Below are 18,814 nucleotides of genomic sequence, written 5' to 3' on the forward strand. Positions count from 1 at the left end.
AATGCTATTACACACACCTATGGCTGTCCACGGAAATCCCCGAACCCGATAATCAAACTCTTTCTCTAAAATCCAACTCGAAACAACGAAAAAGGGGATTAATTTTTATTATATTTCTTATTTTTAACCCTCTAAAAATCTCTTTGAAGTAAGAAATCGGACCTGAGAGTGACTGACCCTTGCGGTATCACACCACAAGGTCGATTTCCCCTCTTGACTGAATCGAGCAAGAAGTGCGGCTTTGAACCCTCAACTTTCAAGTATAAAAGTGCCGAACGACGCGAGCCAAAGGCGATCAACTGAAGAGAGAGAGACCGTTCGCTTGCCCACTATTTGCGATTGGAACACTCGTAATTGCCTCACGAGAAATATTTGCGAGCCAAAGAGAAAAAAACCGTCACTAGCTAAGAAATAAATAAGAAAAACAACTCGAAAGAAAGAAGAAAGAATCTCTCACTTTTACTCAAAAAATTCAGTTCTTTTTTTAATAAAATAAATTTGAATTATTAAATCTAATGAGATATAATTTTCCAAACAAATGAATTTTTCATAAATAATATTTTTAAATTTCACGTGTAATTACATCGGAAACCTGAGCACACATTACATTTACAAAACAGAGAAGGCAATTTGTTTAACGTGAAATAAATGCATGTGCGAACCCCTTTTCATGTATGAATATTATACTTTCCTGGGTGCAACCTGATACAAAAAACAGCGGGCGGTCTTGTCCAGCGAGATGTAGAGGAAAGTGTTTTGAGACGAATTTTTTGCTCACTTGCGAAAGCGGGAGGAGAGGCGACAGGCAATTAGTTTGCAGCAGCACCTTTTTGAGAAATGTCACCTTCGCACATGAATAAGGAGTGATAGAAAAAAATCATCGAGAGATGACACGCGAGAGACACCTTGTTTATGGTAAGCCAACATCGACCCTGATCCGTTCGAAAGAAAACGAGTGACGATCGTGTTATGGTCGCGTGCGACGAGATTTTTATTTTTTCCCTATTATTTTCTTTCGAGGTCTTGAAAATGAAATCATTGGGGTTGGCGCGCGACTGAAACAATGTGAACTTTCTTTCTTTATGAGAGGCTCTGATACTGTAGCCGCGGAGTGTACCATCTTCTTCATCGCGTCCAACGAATGCAAAGCGAGGCAGGGACGGTCTTTCCTCCTCGTCAGATAGCTGAGAGCTAAAATAGGCCGCGAGTATTTTGGGAGCAGCCGCGATGATTCCTCCTCGCTTGCACCTCGTCGCTCCCTCTTTCTCTCGCTCGCCGTTTCCGTGGCGCACCGTCATTTAGCAGCCCTTTTTAATTAATTAATAACTGACGATCCGGTGCGATTGTTGCGACGCCACCAGACTGAATCGCTGATGTCACCACTTGGCCAGAAGCGGGTGCAAAAATTTCTTGGATTTTCTAGCTGGCTCTGGCCAAAATTTGCTTTTGAATTGGAAAATATAACAATTAATTTTGAGAAACACCTAATTTTATTACTCGAACGAAAATAAATTAAAGGAAACCGATAGTGTTGATGTTAATTGAATTTTTGGTGAGAATTGATGGAAAAATCTTCATTAGAGAAGGGTCTTTGGATTACAAGTGATTGACTTATTAAAACGAATTGTAATGCTTCAAAATTAATATTGAATTTAACTGACGTTTAAAGGAATCAATTTCAATATTATTTAAAATGGGAATAAACAAATATTTAATTAAAATTATGATTATACATATTTATAGCAAATCTCTTTGACACAAAAATTAAAAAAAAAATATTGTACACTTCAATAAAGTTATGATATGATTAACATTTGAAAAATTCATAAAATTCAAATTTATAAAAAAGTAAAATTGCTAAATATACTTACGACTAATTAAATATTTTATGATAAGTTGGTAATTCACAGCAACACTAGAAGCAAACTAATGATCAGTCATTATTATTTGTTGAGATGTCAGGACTTGTAAGGCAGTTGTTTGCTGGCACCTCAAGTGCAGAAGTGCAAATAAAGAGAGTCTAAGTGATTCTAGATGTGAAATAGATCGTGAGCAAAGCTGTTAATGAGCTGTAGATTTCTTGTTGCGTAACGAGCCTTAACAGAAATAATAGATCAACCAACTGGAGAAACAAAAATTATTTGTTCAATATTAAATACTACTGATTTTACACAATTAAAAATTCTGAACAAAGCAAATCTTAAAAAACGTTTAAAAATAAGAAGGAAAAAAAATGCATATCAACTTTTTTATGCAAGCATGAATAAAAAAGTGAGAAATGGATTGCAATTTATAAAAAATATAGAAAATAAATAAAAATTCTCATATTTTATTGTAGATTCTAAGAAAGTTAATTTGACGTAAATTTAGTGATATTTGATATTTGTTTCTTATATTCAAATTTAAAATTGTTACATAACATAGGAATCAAATTATGTCTCTTGGGCTTGTTTACATTTAAAAAAAGAAAAAAGGTTATTTGTGTATCACTTTAAAAATCTAACATTTATTTAAACAATTTTAAATAGATTATTTGAAAAAAAAATTATCTTGATTTTATCAATTAAAAGAAGTCTCATTGGTCAGTGTGCTAAAAAAAGCTTTCCGACTCCATGAGCAGCCTATTTTCACCAAGACTGTTTCATCCAAGGGACCAAAGCAAAGAAAGTCCGAGTGCATTTTTGCGCGCAAACCGCAAACAGACGGTGGGCGAGCAGCTTTTGCAAACGGGAATCTGCGTGTGCAGCGCGGCGGCTCAAATCAGCCGGTGCACCTCTGCCCACCCACCCACCCACCACCCACCCACCCACCACCCACCGCAGGACCAAAAGCCAAAACATTGCCCCTCCTCGTGGAGCGGCGGACGCCTCCGTCGGGCAGCGGCTGCAAAAGCGGCACTCTTCGTCCGCCTCTCAGAACAACTGTCTGCTCGCGCGCTCGGCATGGCCAGGGGATAGCAAAGAAAATTGAACCCCTGCACCGAATCGTCTGAACGGGGCGTGCGAAACCGATCCGTGCCCCGCTCACCGAACGAAGAAAAGAGACGTTCTGTGTGAAATTGTTCAGCAAGAATAATAATTGCCGCGCCAGTGATACAATTATTTTATTTATATTTTCGAAACTGAAGAGTTAGAAGAAGAATTAGCAGAAGATGGACCGTCAAGTCCAGCAACAGAAACAACAGTCGAGCACCTCGAGCAGCAGGACCGTCCAGCAGGTGTCCAGCACCCAGCAACAGTTCAGCAGGGTGGAACAACATGTCACCCGCCAGGTCGTCACTCAGCAGCAGCAGAGAACAGGTCGGAAACCAAATTTGAAATTTAAAAAAAAGTAACAATATTAATTTTTCCGTAAATAATTTAATTGTTAATGATTTATTTACAAAATTTAAAAAAAAAAATGTTTTATTTTGAATTATTAAACTTAAATTTGTTTTGTTGTAAGTTGGATAATTATGTAATGATAACTAAAAATTATAATTAATTTTTTTTATTTTTGTTGATGATTCTGCTTAACTTTTAATAAGAAACTTTAAAATAATTTATTTAATTTAACGATTAAAAAATGGTAATATTGAGTTTAAATTAAATTAAATTTGACATTATTTTTTGAGGATTTCAAATTTAAACTAGTACAAATTTTAAATTTTCTCTCCAGTTGTTCCAATTCAAAGTTTTTGCACTTGTATACTTTCTGCAATAAATGTTGCGCAAACTGTTGACCGTAAATTTTTTTCTCAGAACAATCATTAATATTGACTGTGCATATTTAAATGACCGGTCAGGAATAAAAAGCAATTTTAAGTACCTTCGCATTGCCTGTAGGCAAAAGAAATCCCTTTGAAAAGAATTGCAACAAAAAGCAAGACCTCGGCTGGCTGCAGGTGACTGGGTCGGGAACCGAAAAGTTTAATTTGAGGAGCGCCGTGGGCCAGCTGCCCTTTGCAAACGCGACCGCCTCCCCATTCCCTCTCGGCCCGACAACGTAACTCGGAACTTTCCGCCCTCGTCGGTAACTTTTCCGCGAAAATCGGCCGAAATCGAACATGTGCCCGAAACGGCAAAAAGTGTCTGTGCCCGATTCATTTGTTGTACGTACATGCGAGAGAACACACAGACGCACCGCTGCAAACAGGTTATGTAAGAGAAAGTCGAGAGGAGCACGCGGCGCCGCGAGTCCGACTCGGTTATTCGCCCAACTTAGCCTTGCCTTAAACAGCAGTCTTAGTCATATTTTGGTCCAGTTAATTTCTTTCACGACTCTGCTGGCCATTAGCCGAATTTTTTATGCAAACACAACGAGGGGTGAGAGGAGAGAGGCGCGACAAAAAATTAACGACGGAAATAAAAAGGAGAGCGAGACCATTTTAAAAACAACATTAAAAAAATGCATAGTAATGGAATTTGGCTTGGAATAATTTTTTTGTTTTATTTAAACAGGAAATGTTTCAACATTTTGAAAAAATTTGCGATTTTCTATATAAATCAACTTTGTTTTGAACCATCTGTTGATAATTTTCAATATTAAAGTAGCATGTGCATATTATTATGCAATGCGCAGCCTTGGGCCGCCAGAACTTTTTAATCGGGTCCAGCCTGTCCGACAGCATCTCTCCGATTCTTTATTTCTTTCTCTTGAGATTTTGGACCAGCGACGCATTTTAATCAGTACGTGTACATACATTGTGACTCGACCTCATTTGGCCAATTTAGCAAGTCCGTGTGTTTGATTTGGAGAAAACAAAGTGTGTTGCCCATCTGCTTTCTTTCTCTTGGCCGATCGCATTCACAGGTCTGCTGCTTAAATTAAAATGCAAATCCCCAGGGAGCGTGAAGATGTTAATGGAATAACTCGCAAAAAATTTATATCAATCTCTCCAGAACGAAAATCTCAACATTATCTTAAATAACACTCAAATGCAATTATACTGATTTTCGTTATCTTGCATTATCTCATATTTGCTTTGCAAAATAAATTTTGCAATTTATGTTGCAATTCACGTCAAAAACACATTTCGGTTGAGGCAGTCCTGAAATTACTTGTTGCCCTTGAAAAGTAAAAACCAAACTAGGAAATAATGAGAAGTCATGCAGACTTCGTTGATAAAAAAGATAAAACACGGAAAGTTGTCGCAAGAAACGAGCGTTTCGCTGTTAACCTTGAGCAAAAACTGCAATTTATATTTTCGAGCATTCACCCTGAATTTTAAAACAAATTTTAATTTTTAAAGTAAAACTATGACATAATTATTATTTGCTCCCTGTAAAGAGCGGAAGTTTATCTGGTGATATTTTTAGCCAAAGTTTTTTTTCTTTTTGTCTGGGTCGTAAACCGCGCTGGAGTCGAGAATCGTTTTGCCTCGTCTATTTATACAACTCCTTGTTTGACGCATCGGTAATAATTATTATTGATTTACGCAAAATCAGGCCAAACCGCTTTGATAGAATTTGTCCCTGCGTCGTTCTCACACTGAATCATTGGAAAACCGGTCGGCTAAATAGAGGAAAGTAATTAATATTGATGAGCGCGCGGTATGATATCGCCGCTTTCGGCAGCCAGCGATGAAAAAGGCAAGTAATTAGCAGTTGCTCGTAATTAGAAACTCACACGTCCACCTGCTGACGAGTTTTAAATTGGAACAAATAAATAAATAAAGCGATTGTGTTGCATTGGAAATATGTGTGTGTATCGTGAATGCAAGGTTGGATGCTTTTAGCCGCTAAGCCAGTGAGCGAGCGAGCGAGACCTTAAAAACTAAAACCGCCGAGCTGATGAAATTTTCTTTTTGGCAACGTGCTCTGAATTCATTATTTTCGGTCCGCCGACAACAATTCTTTTATAAATACATCTTGCGATCGAGAGGAGCAAAACACAATTTCGCCGAAATGGCTCGTGCGCGCACGGCTAGTTTTTCACCGTCGCCCCAAATAACGAAGAAAATGATTTTTATCGCGCGATTTGCCTTTTAGATTAGATTACTTGGAGAGCTGATGGAGCCATCATATTGGAATTCAGGCAAAAGAAATGCTAGAAATGTTTCAAGAAAAATTATGATATACCGTAATTGGAGCAAGCTGCTTTTAATCTGGAACAAAAAACAAACAAAATTAGTTCAATCTCTTTTTTAATTTTATGAAGTGCTAAGAAAATATTATTATTAGGCTAAAATTATTAATTTATAATATAGTTTTAAATTATTTCTATATCAAATTTTGTAATATAATTTCTTATACAAAGCTAATTTTAGAACTGTTTACATGATTGAAAGGGAAAATAGTTCAATTAATTATTATTTTTTTTTTACAATTTTTTTGAATAAGGTGAAAATCATCTGTGAATATTTTTGGGGATCCTTTAAAATACTTGAAACTTGAAAATTTTAATCATATTTTTGGTTTGGAGCCAAGAATATGGAATCTAGAACTTCAATTATTTCTGCGCCCTCCTGCATAAACATTAAGAATTAATCCATAATATTTTTACATTTCATATTTCGCTTTCATTAAGGTGAAGAGAATTAATAATTTACGAAAATCAAAATTTATCACTTAAAATTTCAAATTGTATCGAGAAAATTTAATTCTTGACCTAAAAAAATTGCTATGGAATATTTTTTTGACAAGTTATTTCCTCTTTAATTTCATTGGCTAAATTGATCAGCCAAATTTTAATAATTATTTTGTTTAATTGAGTAACGAAGGAAATTAAAAGAATGCGTTTTGTTTGAATCATTAACAAAAATAATTTCAAATTCAATGTAAATCTAAATAAATCTATTTAATTTCATCTTCAGATTGAAAAAAATATTCTAAAAAGTGAGCTACAAAACCTTTACGATTCTTAAATTCTTTCAGATTTGACCCAAAAGTAGAGAATTCCAAAAATACGAGAGGAATCTGGAATTCAAGAATATCTCTAGAGAAAACTCGGGCTCCGTTTGCTACTTTTCATTCCTGCCGAGCCCGACTAAAAACTCAACTTCTTCTAATTCCATTTATTTCTGGCACACGTTCATTCTATTTTGAATCGGCTCTTGTTGTAAATCTTTCCGTACTGCTCCGGCACTCCACTGATGCTGGATTTGTAATATATGAAGTTTATTTTCTCGCCAACGAGCAATTTATCGTCTCCGCCGCGCTCAAATTAATTGCAGAATCGCAGAGATTGCGGCAGTGGAGTATTTTTTTTTTTTTTTTGCGCCGGCGAATTGCGAAAGAAGAGGACGCGCGTTGCAAAATTAAGTGAGCAGAATTGGAATGAATCCGAAAAGTTGCTCTGTGTCGGCCGCCTCGGTTAGTCACGGGGTAAATTTAGGCAAAGGTAAACAGCATGGAGCGCGTCGTCGTCGTCACTCTGCATCGCGCCCACCCACTTCATAATTCGCCGGGGTTAGTCAGTCGCAGCTGAGGGTGCCAGCGGCGTGACAAATTCGGCCGGAATAGAATCGCTGGCATCTTTCGGCCCACTGTACTCTCATTTTTGTTCGCAATCGCGACAACCGCCTTCCTAGAAAGCGACTGATTTGTGAGATTGCACGAAGAGCGAAACAGATGAAAGAAGAAGTTTTTCAAGCAATTGCTTTGCTCCTCTGCCTACGCGAATGTCCAAATTTAAAGCTATAAATTGTCTGTACTATTTACGCGTTTGCAAACAATGTTCTTTTACGAACCGAGTGATTTGTTTAAACATAAGCAAGGTTAGGTTATTTCAATCTTTTAAGATGGTTTAAACCAACAATACCATGTAACTTTCAAAATCTCCTTTTTGCCGCAACCTCAAGTTTTTATTATTTTCTTCTCTTGAATTTTATTCCATCAAGTTTATTTTGAGGATCAAAGGCAATACAAATGGTCATGCACATTTTTTTCGATCTGACATATATATATGATGAAAAATAGAAGTTTAAAATAAGCAGCGGTCCGACTGGTCCTAGTTAAAAATTTCAGAGAGATCATTAATTTTAAAATGCTACACACACATATACTTTTTACGTCCCAGTTCGAGGCTGTCCGGCTATTACAACCCCCACCTTTGCCCATTTACGACGGTTAGAATGGCTAGGACTTTTCAAATATATGCAGTCAGTCAAGATCGCAATGAAACATACAAGAGATTTTAAACTTAAAAACTCATTACGTCAAAGTTCCGTTAAGTTACATTTTTTAAGGTTGAAAAAAAATGTTGTTTTATTAAGTAGATCGTATCCTGCGGCTGGAGATTCATTTTTATGCCACGAAAGCTTAACAAATTAATAAATCTTAAAATCGCTCATAAAGCGTTAGCAGCAAAAAAGGCAAAAATTAAAGTATATTAAACCGCTCATATTGCACGTAATTGACCGCTCCGTCGAGCGCAAAACTAATTAATGCTTTTTTTTAGAGTATTTCCTGATAGGAATTAATTACAACAAATTATTTTGAAAGTCTTCTTATGATCATTTCTTTTGTGCATTTGTAATGCGTTGGATTTTTAATTTAATTAAAAAAGTCGAAAAAATTAATTAATTAAATTTTCCAAATCTTGGTTAGTTTAAAATTGGTCCAAGAAAAAGATATTTTGAAATTCGCGACAAACAAAGCTAAGCGTTCAAATCACACAACACTTTTGTTGTTTAGATTTATATTTTATAGGTTGTTAGGGGCAGGCGCTGAGAGAAAGAAAGAGTCGTCTTATTGTGGAAGCCGTTCCGCCTGTTGCTAATGTTCGCTTGACCAAATTACGCGGATTACCTGTGCCGCTTTTTCGCGTGCCCACGAGCCATTAGCAGCTCAGTCTACGACTCGAGCTGCGTGGGAAGGAAGGAGGAAAGGTCACATAAGTTAACGCTTGTAGGCCTTGTATGCAATGCGTTTAAATGAAGGCCTGACTCATAAAATGCAAAAATTAAGATGCAATTTAACTATATAAAGAGAGTCCAGATCTTTCTACAATTAGAAGTTATTCAATTTTTTTTATGACGAATATAGACTTGAAATAATACAGCAACAGCGTATTTGTTGTTATTATATAATATTTTAAAATGTCATTAATTCATTAAAATGAAATTTAATCAGAAAACTAAATAGGTCTTTATTTTTCATCATATTTTGGAACTTTCCTTTTTTATTCACTTTTTAATTAAGTTTATGTATATAAAATTAGCCGTAAAGTAAATTTATTTAATTATACGCTTGTAAAATACAGACGGATATAAAGTGAATAATTTCGGTCCGTGTTTCTTTTGCTATGTAGTGAGTGTCCGACTATGTCAATGTCCAGCTTTGATGAATCGCCGGACATTTATTTTGCCTAATATTAGAGCGATTTACCCTCTGGGCATGCGCTTTGAGGCTCGGACAGACACAAAGACTCAAAGGCCACCGCCTGCACCGCCGTCTAGAAAAACTATTCTTGGACTTATTTGTGTGATCACATTTCGTGCCACCAATTTAGGCGCACCGCCTGCCACTCAGAGCATGCATTTCCTGCATTTCAATTGCAAAAAAAATCTGAACAAGAAGAAAAAAATTATTTCCTTTTCTAACTAAAATAAATTTGATGATACTTCAGTTACATTTTGGAAATAAAAATAAAAGCTAAAAGCAAATATAAAAAATTTAAGGCTGAAATTTTGAATTAAAATAGGGGGAAAGAAAAATGAGCCTATTTGAATTCTAAATGTCTTGTGAATATTTGGAATTTTAAACAAACTTAATGGGCCCGTTCGCTAAAACTTGTAGTGGTTAATCATGCCAACAAAACAATAATACTGCTGGCGCTGCTTCTTTTTTCGCCAAGGTCCCGAGAGTCATCAGTGATTTTTAAAGATGGTAGACTTTTTAAATTTTCTCCAAAAAGGAAAAACCCGGAAAAACCTACCTACAGAACCTTAAAATCTTCTGAACATATCTCAAGCGCATTTTTAATTTATATTTGATAATCTCAAAGTACTTTCGTCAACTCAACTCATTACCAGGGAATCTTAAAAGTTTTTGAACTGCGGTCGAAAACCAATGCTTTAATGCCTTTTTTCGACACGCTGATAACTCGGGCGCCGATAAGGTTGGTAATGATTGTGCTTTGCTGGACAGATTAGCCACTGGTGTGTAAGTGGCTGACAGAGTGAGTGAGTCTTGGGACGAAAATACTCGCGCGAGATGACCCAAATGCCAAGACGGTGTTCTTCAAAATCCAGCGCTGTGTTTCTAGAACCGGCTCAAAAAATAAAGAATGGATTTTTTTGCCCTTGCCAGAGTGACAATTATAGCTCTCTCTGACAAACGAGAGTTTATTTGCATTGCTTATTTTGGGACCTTCAATTTTAATTTTGAACTTGAAATTTTTACTATTCAAAAGCTTCGAAGCAGAGTAATGGAAAATTTTCTCGGTTGTCAATTAAAATGGTAACTTAGGATAAGCTCAAAGGGTTGTTTTATTTTTAGGGTGTGCGGCGCAGAAACTCGCGTTTGGCTCAGTTTTCCAGCTGCCATCCATTAAATTGTCCCGCTCACTCTTGGCACCTCACAGAGAGTGGTTTGTCCTGAGCGAGCAGAGAGAATGGAATTTATATGCGCAGTTCGCGGAACTAAAAAATTAGACTTTAATGAAAAAACTTTTAAACTTTCAAGCTAAAAATTAAATTAATTTCCAATTTTTTTTAATGGGTTACTAAAGATAGGTAAAATTAAATTATTTATTTTTCTAATCCATAAAAGAGTAACTCGTCCCTGTGAAAATTATTTAATTTTTTAATAATTGCCAATTTTCGTGTTTGCAGTGCAAGGCGTAGTGTACCAGCAGTCGACGCCCGTTGCCTTCGCACCGACGCCGACCCCTGCCTATGCCCCGACCCCCACCCTCGCCCCGACACCGACATTCGCCCCAACGCCCACTTTCGGCCGCCCGGGGGATGCCACGCCACCCGTCTTCGAACAGATTTTCCGCAATGCCAGATTTGCACAGGATGGCAATGCGACCTTCGAAGGACGCGTGCGCGGCAACCCCACGCCGACCGTCGCGTGGACAAAGCAGGGTGTTGCCATTCACGGTTTGTATTTATTTCTATACTTCATTTGTATTTGTTCACTGCAAGCCAAAAAAATTTTAAAATTAAAATAAATTTAATTTTCATATAATTTTTATACCACTAAATTTTTGTGTCATTATAATGCTAAGGTTTTTAATTTAATTTGATCGATCCTTTTGAAATTTCATTTTCAAATTTGTCCAGCAAAATTTTTTATAATATTGGGGGGAAAAAATATTTTTATTTCTTGATAAATTGATCAATTTTTCTAATGGTGAATGTGGAAAATCATTTTCCAGAGTCGGCCAAATACAAAATGCGTTATGACGAGGTTAAGGGAGACGTGTCGCTGGTGATCGTGCAGATTGGCCCTGGCGACGAGGGCGAGTACACATGCACGGCGACCAACCAGTACGGAGAGGCCATCTGCTCGATCCGCATTCAGCCCGAGGGCCAAGGATACCCCGGCATGCGGACGCTGCACCAGCAGCAGCAGCAACAACAACAGATTCAGCAGCAGCAGCAACAACTGCAGCAGCAAACTTCGACTGTGATCCAGGGCGGCTACCGCAAGGAATTTGCACAGACCTTCGAGTCGGCCCAGCAGGTGCGTTAAAATAAAATTAGAATTAAATTTGATCCTCAAGTTAATAATTAATAAATTTAATGAAAAAAAAAATTAAATAAAAACTCAGGAAAATGTGCTATCATATTTTTTAATTAAAAAAGTTTTCTTTACCATTTGATGAATCAAACAAATTTTAAATTAAAGATACTTTCAATTAATCAGTCAACTTCCTATTTCAATGCAATCTTATTTCGATTAAAATGAATATATTGTGGATTTTTGTGCAGGTGACTGGAACCCAAGAGACTTCATACCAGAAAAGCTCCTCGTTTGGCCGAACGTCGGTTACGAACGGCACCAACGGCCACGTCAGCACCGTGACAAGCTCGTCGATCGAGGAGGACTTCAAGGTGGACACTTTCGAGTACAGACTGCTGCGCGAGAAGGAGTACCGCCAATCGATCACGCGTCGAGAGGCTGGAGAGGCGGACGCCGAGGTGGCGCAGGGCGCCTCGCAGGGCCCCATTGCGCCCCCGCAGATCGCACAGAAGGCGCGCAACTCAAAGCTGCTGGAAGGCTCCGACGCCACCTTCTCAGTCAAAGTCTCCGCCAACCCTCCGCCAAGGGTAAGTCCGTCTAAAAAATTTGCATTTTTTTATATAAAAAATTTAATTGTCAAATATTTCATGCTAATGAAATAAATTGATGTGCAGCTTTCTTGGTTCAAAAACGGTGTGCGCATTCAACTGACCGACAAGTACGAGAGCACCTACTCCAACCAGTCGGCCACACTGAACATCAAGAAAGTCAAGGCAGACGACAGCGGACACTACACCCTTCTCGCCGAGAACCCCCAAGGCTGTGTTGTTTCATCTGCCTTTTTGGCAATCGAACCCACTGGGGCTTATGATGAGCACCTCAGAAGCCACATTGAAAGGTAAAAAAATAAAAAGTATTTTAAAATGAAAATCAAAGAAGAAAATTATACCCGGTAGATAAATGATAGATTTTACAATTTTATTAAAAAATAATAACAACTAAAAACAACTAAATTCAAGTAAAAATTTTTTTTTTTTTTTGTTAGTCTGCAATTAAAAATTTTCTAATAAAAACTTGCTTAAAATCTGTAAATTTTCTATTTTAGCACGCAGCAAATCCAGAGCCAGCAGATCACGCAGCAGGAAACGGCCGAGGAGAGCAGCAAGAGCCTGGCTCCCAACTTCCTGCGCGTCTGCACTGACCGCGAAGTGACCGAGGGCAAGATGACCCGCTTCGACTGCAGGGTCACCGGCAGACCATATCCTGAGGTCACGTGGTACTTGAACGGAAGACCAATCTGCGACGACACCACGCACAAGGTGCTGGTCAATGAGTCAGGCAACCACGCTCTCATGATCACCAACGTGCACCGCACCGATGCTGGAACCGTGAGAGAGAAAAATTAACGCTAGATCTGTTTTAATTGGAAGTAATTTCAGATCACTTGCGTTGCCCGCAACAAGTCGGGCGAGACCAGCTTTGAGTGCCAGCTGAACGTTGTGGAGAAGGAGCAGGTGGTGGCGCCCAAGTTTGTCGAGCGCTTCACCACCGTCACTGTCAAGCAGGGCGAGCCTGTTGTTTTAACCGCCCGTGCTGTTGGAACACCCATCCCACGCATTACTTGGCAGAAGGTGAATTATTTCAGGAATCGAATCATAATTTTATAAAGTATATTTTAAATTTTTTGCGTTTCGCAATTAGCCAGAATAAGCAATGTCAAAAAGTTCAAGACTAAAATTTTTGTTATTTATGGTTGGCAAATTTAATGTCAGAATTTTTGGCAAATAAACAAATAATTTAGAAATTTTTAGAAAATTCACAAAATTGCCTATTTTACAGGGATTCAAAGTTTGAAATTAAAAAAAAAAATTTGCAAGATTCATTCTCTGGCCAAAGTTGAAAAAAAAATGTCAATAGGGTCAATTGGGTCAAAATTTTTCGTTTAAAAGAAATTGATATTGTGCCGTATCATCTTGAATATGTTTTTGCATACAAAAATAATTCTTTTAATTATTTGGGTGTATCAGTTTTAAAAAAAAATTATTTTCTTATAAAAACAATTATTCTGATATGCGAGGAAAACTTTCTTACATTTAATTCTCTGATATTTTAGTTTTTCATTTTTTGGATATTGCATTTTTTTTACAAAACGTGGCATATTAAAATTTTGTTTCAAATTTCTGGCATTAAAATCTCCAATAAATTACCGTTGAATACATTTGTTTTTTTTCTTGTATTAAAAAGTCAAAATTTCACTTCATATTTCTAATTTTATTTTAGGATGGCGTTCCCGTCGCTTCTGGCCCAGAACTGATTATTTCCACTGAGGGCGGCGCGTCCACCCTCGACATAGGCTGTGCCAAAATCTCGGACGCTGCGTGGTATCAGTGCACCGCGCAGAACATCGCCGGCTCCACTGCCACGCGCGCCCGTCTCTTTGTCGAGACGCCCAAGGGCACCACTCCAGAGCCGAGGCGCCTCAACCTCCCTCGCCCCACGAGAATCATTGAGCCAGAGTAAGCGAATCTTAAGTTTAATTTTCCCTTGATTGATTAATTTTCAACAGGATTGCTCCTGGTCCTGAGGTGATCTTCCTCAAGCCAGTGGAGCGCGCAAAGCCGCACACTCCGCAGCCAGAGCCTGAAAAGCAATATCCCCCTCCCCAGTTTGTGGTGCCCTTGCAGGACATCGCCCAGTCCGAGGGAGGAAGAATCAAGTTTGAGGCTCGGGTTGAGCCCAACAACGACCCCACCCTCACTGTTGAGTGGTTCGTCAATGGACACCCTCTTCCTGCTAGTAAGTTTTCTCTTCTAAAATTTTTGTTACTTCATTCTCTGAAATTAAAATAAATTAAAAACTGTTTTTAGATTTGTAGAGTTTAGCGGAACTTATTTTTTGACATGGAAAACTTCAGCGATAATTTTTAAGCCCATAATACCAAGAGGATGAAAGTTATTCTCCCAAATCATATAATAATTATTGTTGTTTATTTGTCCACATTGTTGTTTACATTCAATTGTTAAACAATTTATTTAAAAACTCAATTGTTGGAGTTGGACAAAATGGCATCACCAAAAGCAAGAATTTTTGTAAAACTTCCTAGATAAAAAAGACCCCATCCGCCGCAGTGAGCCTATTAAGAGATTTTTTAGTTTTCTTATGTTTATTTTGAACAAATTATTATTGTTGTTAAGTGAGATAGAAAAGCTTGAGCCAGACGTTAAGCAAAAACATTTAAATAACAAATTTGATTATGGCGCAGTTTAAACCGAAGACAAGAATTGTTTGATTAGTTTGATGGAATAATTGTATGATTTAGTTGCAAATTGTGTTTATTGATCTATCACAAAGGCAATTGCTGCCCATAACGGGATACATCATTTATACATTCAAAATTATACAAGTTAATATAACTGATTTAAAGGGCTCATAATGTTGAATTTGACATTCATTATTATTGTTTAAAAATAATTTATCCCAAAATTTTCTAAAATTTGCAGGCTCTCGCGCAAACACTTCTTTCCGCTTCGGCTACATTTCGCTTGAGCTCATGTCCATCATCTACGAGGACAGCGGCGAGTACTTGTGCCGTGTGACCAGCGCCTCAGGCGTGGCCCAGTCGCAGGCTTTACTGTCAGTGAACGCCAGAGCCACCATCGAGCAGCAGAGCCAGTATCCGGACAGTCTGCAGTACATTCAGCAGCTTGAGGACTACTCAAAGTACCAGAGGACCGAGAGCATTGACGAGTCCGTCCACCAACGCCCCAACTTTGTCAAGCCCCTGCACGACCTGGGCGACATTGCTGAAGGTCGCAACGCGCACTTCGAGGCCCAGTTGACGCCCGTCAGCGACCCGACCATGCGTCTCGAGTGGTACAAGGACGGCCGGGCAATCACTGCCAGCTCCAGGATCACGACCATCTTCAACTTTGGCTACGTTTCGCTCAACATCATGCACCTGAGAACTGAGGACGCCGGCACTTACACCGTTCGCGCGTACAACGCCCTTGGAGAGGCCGTCAGCAGCTCTGCTTTGAGAATTATTTGTAAGTTTCCTCAATTTTCATGTTACTTTCCTTTTTTTAAAACACTTATTCAATTTATTATATTTTTTTTTAAGAAATATAAAATTTATTCTACAATAAATTTTTTTTGTAATTTAAAATTTTACACTTTATTTTATTAAAATTGATTTTGATTTGTATCTCTAGCCCGTGGAAGTGTGACCGCCGACCTGGGAATTCCTGAGCAGCAGCGTTACATTGAGAAGATCAGCGAACTCGAGGCCTACCAGCAGCAGCAGTACTCCAAGTACGCTGTTGAGGCCGAGGAGTCCGTGGACGCTCCCACCTTCAAAACTGGCATCAAGGAGCAGAAGAGCATCCGCGAGGGCGGATTTGCCCACTTTGAAGCTCGTCTTGAGCCAGTCGGCGACTCTTCAATGAGAGTCGAGTGGTACAAGGACGGAAAGCCTGTTGAAGCCAGTAAGTTTTATTTTATCTCTTGTTATATTTTTTACAAAATTTTATCTACATCTCTATTTATTTTTACCACGCTCATTAAAAAATCAGTTTTTGAATTAATTTTTTTCCCCTTAAACTTTTTTACAGGCTCAAGGATTACAAGCTTCTTCAACTTTGGCTATGTAGCCCTCACAATCAAATATGTGACCATCCATGACGTCGGCATTTACACGTGCCGCGCCGTCAACGCAGCCGGACAGGCTGAGACCAGCGCCCCATTGACCGTCATTAGCAAGAATGACGTTCAGTTTGAGACCCAACATCCTGACGGTCTTGAGAAAATTCAATATTTGGAAGATTCAAGGTAATTTCACCAAATTTATTTCCCAACGTGTTGCTAAATTAGGGATTTTTTACTCTAGCCGCTATGGCCGCACCACCCAGGAGGAGGTAATTGCCCTGCAGAAGCCGCGTTTCCTTGGCCAGCTCAAGGGCACCAACAAAATTGTTGAGGGTCAGCGTGCGCACTTTGAGGTGCGCATCGAGCCTCTGAACGACACCACCATGCAGGTTGAGTGGTACCACAACAACACGGTCATCATGAGTGCCAGCCGCGTGCAGACGTACCACGATTTTGGCTACGTTGCTCTGGACATCGTCGCCGTCCGCTCCGAGGACGCTGGCACTTACACGGTGGTTATTCGCAATGCTTTGGGAGAGGCGCACATGTCAACCACCATGGAAGTTGAAAGTGAGTGAATTCTTTTTTTTTTTGTAAAGTTCATTTCAAAATTTTTGGTATAATTTTTAAAAATTTATAATTTCATGTAGTCATTCCAAATGAAGTTTTACTTTAAGGTGTAATTTTATATTATTTTATAAATTGTAAATTGCTTACGTATAATTTTTAAAATCTAATTTTACGCTATTGGCGTTCAATAAACGCATACTTACATAAAATTAGTATCGTGGTATTAAAATTTTTTTTTGAAATAGGTGATTATAATTTAAAATTTTATTCCAAATTTATAATAAATAAAAAATTACATTATTTACAAAATTTATAATTTAATTTAATTTATATAAAAAAGTTATTAAAAATATACTCTATTTAACTTATTGATAACTTTAATAATTGCTTCTTAAAAAATATAAATTCTCTGAAATATTGATTTTTCAAGCAAATTTTTTCTTCCAAACAGAATTTTTTATTTAAATTTTTCCTTTTTTATTTAATTTTCCTTTTTCAGCTCGTTCCAGCATCGACACTTCCACTATGCACCGCATGACGGTTGAAAAGACGCGCCACCTGGAAGAATCAAAATTCCAGGAGCCGCAGTACAACATCGAGGAAGTTTCTCGCTCCAAGCCAATCTTCACCCAGCCACTGACTGACCCGAAGCCAGTTTCTGAGGGCAAGAATATCCATCTGGAGTGCAGACTGGAGCCCATGGGAGATCCCACAATGAGAGTCGAGTGGTACTTCAACGGAAAGGCCATCACAGTTGGTAAGCAACCAAAACTCTAAACATTATAAAATAAAGAAATTTGTTGTTTTATTCATTTCAATTTCTTATGCAAAATGTTTTTAGTCATGATTTTTACATGTAAAAATTTTTAAAATAAAAACAGGCTCAAGATTCAAGACTTATTACGACTTTGGATACATCGCTTTGGACATTGTCCACTGCACCACCTTCGACTCGGGCGAGTACACAGTGCGCGCCGTCAACAGTCTTGGTGAAGCACATACCTCTTCGTGCGTGAGGGTAAGTTCATGATTTTTAGTAAAAAAAAAATCGTAATAGAAACGAATTAAAAAAAAAATTATATTTATAATTTTTGCCATCTTTATTTTCATGAAAAGTGAAAAAAATCGCGTATAATAAAGTGGAAGTCTGGAAAATTAAAATTTGGGGGCAATAATTTGTAGATTGTGAGTCGCGAGGGTGTCGACAAAGATACTTTGAACGAAGCAGCTCTCCAGCAAATCTACCTGCTGGAAGACCACGCGGCTCGCAGCAACCAGTACTCGCACGGTTTGGAGGAGGTCCAGGTGCAGCAGGTGCCGCAGTTCACCAAGCCCCTGCACAATGTTGACCTGATCGAGGGCACCAACGTGCATCTCGAGTGTCGCCTTCAGCCCGTTAACGACCCCTCGATGAGAGTCGAGTGGTATGTCAACGGCAGGCCCATCAAGACTGGACACCGCTTCCGTCCGGCGCACGACTTTGATTATGTTGCGCTCGACCTTCTGAGCGTCTACCCTGAGGATTCTGGCGTGTACAGCTGCCAGGCGTACAACATGCTCGGTGAAGCGGTGACTTCATGCTCCGTTAAAGTTATTGGTAAGATTAATTTGAATAATTTAATTAAATTAATCAAAATCCCTTTTGCTAACTTTTAATAAAAATTTAATTTGTAATATTTTTTCTTCAGCCAAGAGGGATCTGATTTTGGACTCTCAGCACCAGACTGGTCTGGAAAAAATGCAGTACCTCGAGGACTCCTCTCGCTACCGCAAGCAAGAAGTGACTGAGGAACTGGTGAACGTCAAGCCTCGCTTTGTCACCAAGCCCAAGAGCTTTGATAACATGCGCGAAGGCCAGCACTGCCACTTTGAGTGCAAATTGGAGCCCGTCACTGACACCAATTTGAAAGTCGAATGGTACAAAAATGGAAGGCCAATCACAGTTGGTACGTTTGTTATAAAAAATTTTTAGAGAAAAATATAAAAAT

The 18,814-nt window shown here is 38.4% G+C and overlaps 1 protein-coding gene across 16 annotated transcripts in view; it reads left to right on the forward strand.

The window, feature by feature from the left end:
* Positions 1–2,891: 2,891 nt before the first annotated feature.
* The window catches only part of LOC132196424 (titin-like), an 81,742-nt gene continuing 65,819 nt past the window's right edge, over positions 2,892–18,814 (forward strand). For 8 of the 16 annotated variants that reach the window (XM_059619058.1, XM_059619059.1, XM_059619060.1 and 5 more), the window contains exons 1-17: positions 2,892–3,299; positions 10,757–11,026; positions 11,305–11,612; positions 11,861–12,199; positions 12,287–12,510; positions 12,718–13,000; positions 13,052–13,243; positions 13,893–14,128; positions 14,179–14,408; positions 15,113–15,658; positions 15,824–16,096; positions 16,223–16,439; positions 16,498–16,826; positions 17,326–17,583; positions 17,708–17,844; positions 18,009–18,423; positions 18,515–18,772. In XM_059619058.1, the coding sequence (XP_059475041.1) occupies positions 3,152–3,299; positions 10,757–11,026; positions 11,305–11,612; positions 11,861–12,199; positions 12,287–12,510; positions 12,718–13,000; positions 13,052–13,243; positions 13,893–14,128; positions 14,179–14,408; positions 15,113–15,658; positions 15,824–16,096; positions 16,223–16,439; positions 16,498–16,826; positions 17,326–17,583; positions 17,708–17,844; positions 18,009–18,423; positions 18,515–18,772 (4,663 nt within the window). In that variant the 5' untranslated portion in view covers positions 2,892–3,151. The remainder of the gene's footprint in view (positions 3,300–10,756; positions 11,027–11,304; positions 11,613–11,860; positions 12,200–12,286; positions 12,511–12,717; positions 13,001–13,051; positions 13,244–13,892; positions 14,129–14,178; positions 14,409–15,112; positions 15,659–15,823; positions 16,097–16,222; positions 16,440–16,497; positions 16,827–17,325; positions 17,584–17,707; positions 17,845–18,008; positions 18,424–18,514; positions 18,773–18,814) is intronic. The other 8 variants (XM_059619066.1, XM_059619068.1, XM_059619070.1 and 5 more) reach the window with 2 other exon arrangements.

Source organism: Neocloeon triangulifer, unplaced genomic scaffold (assembly GCF_031216515.1).
Source record: "Neocloeon triangulifer isolate White Clay Creek 2 clone unplaced genomic scaffold, ASM3121651v1 ptg000012l, whole genome shotgun sequence".
NCBI classification, from domain to species: domain Eukaryota; kingdom Metazoa; phylum Arthropoda; class Insecta; order Ephemeroptera; family Baetidae; genus Neocloeon; species Neocloeon triangulifer.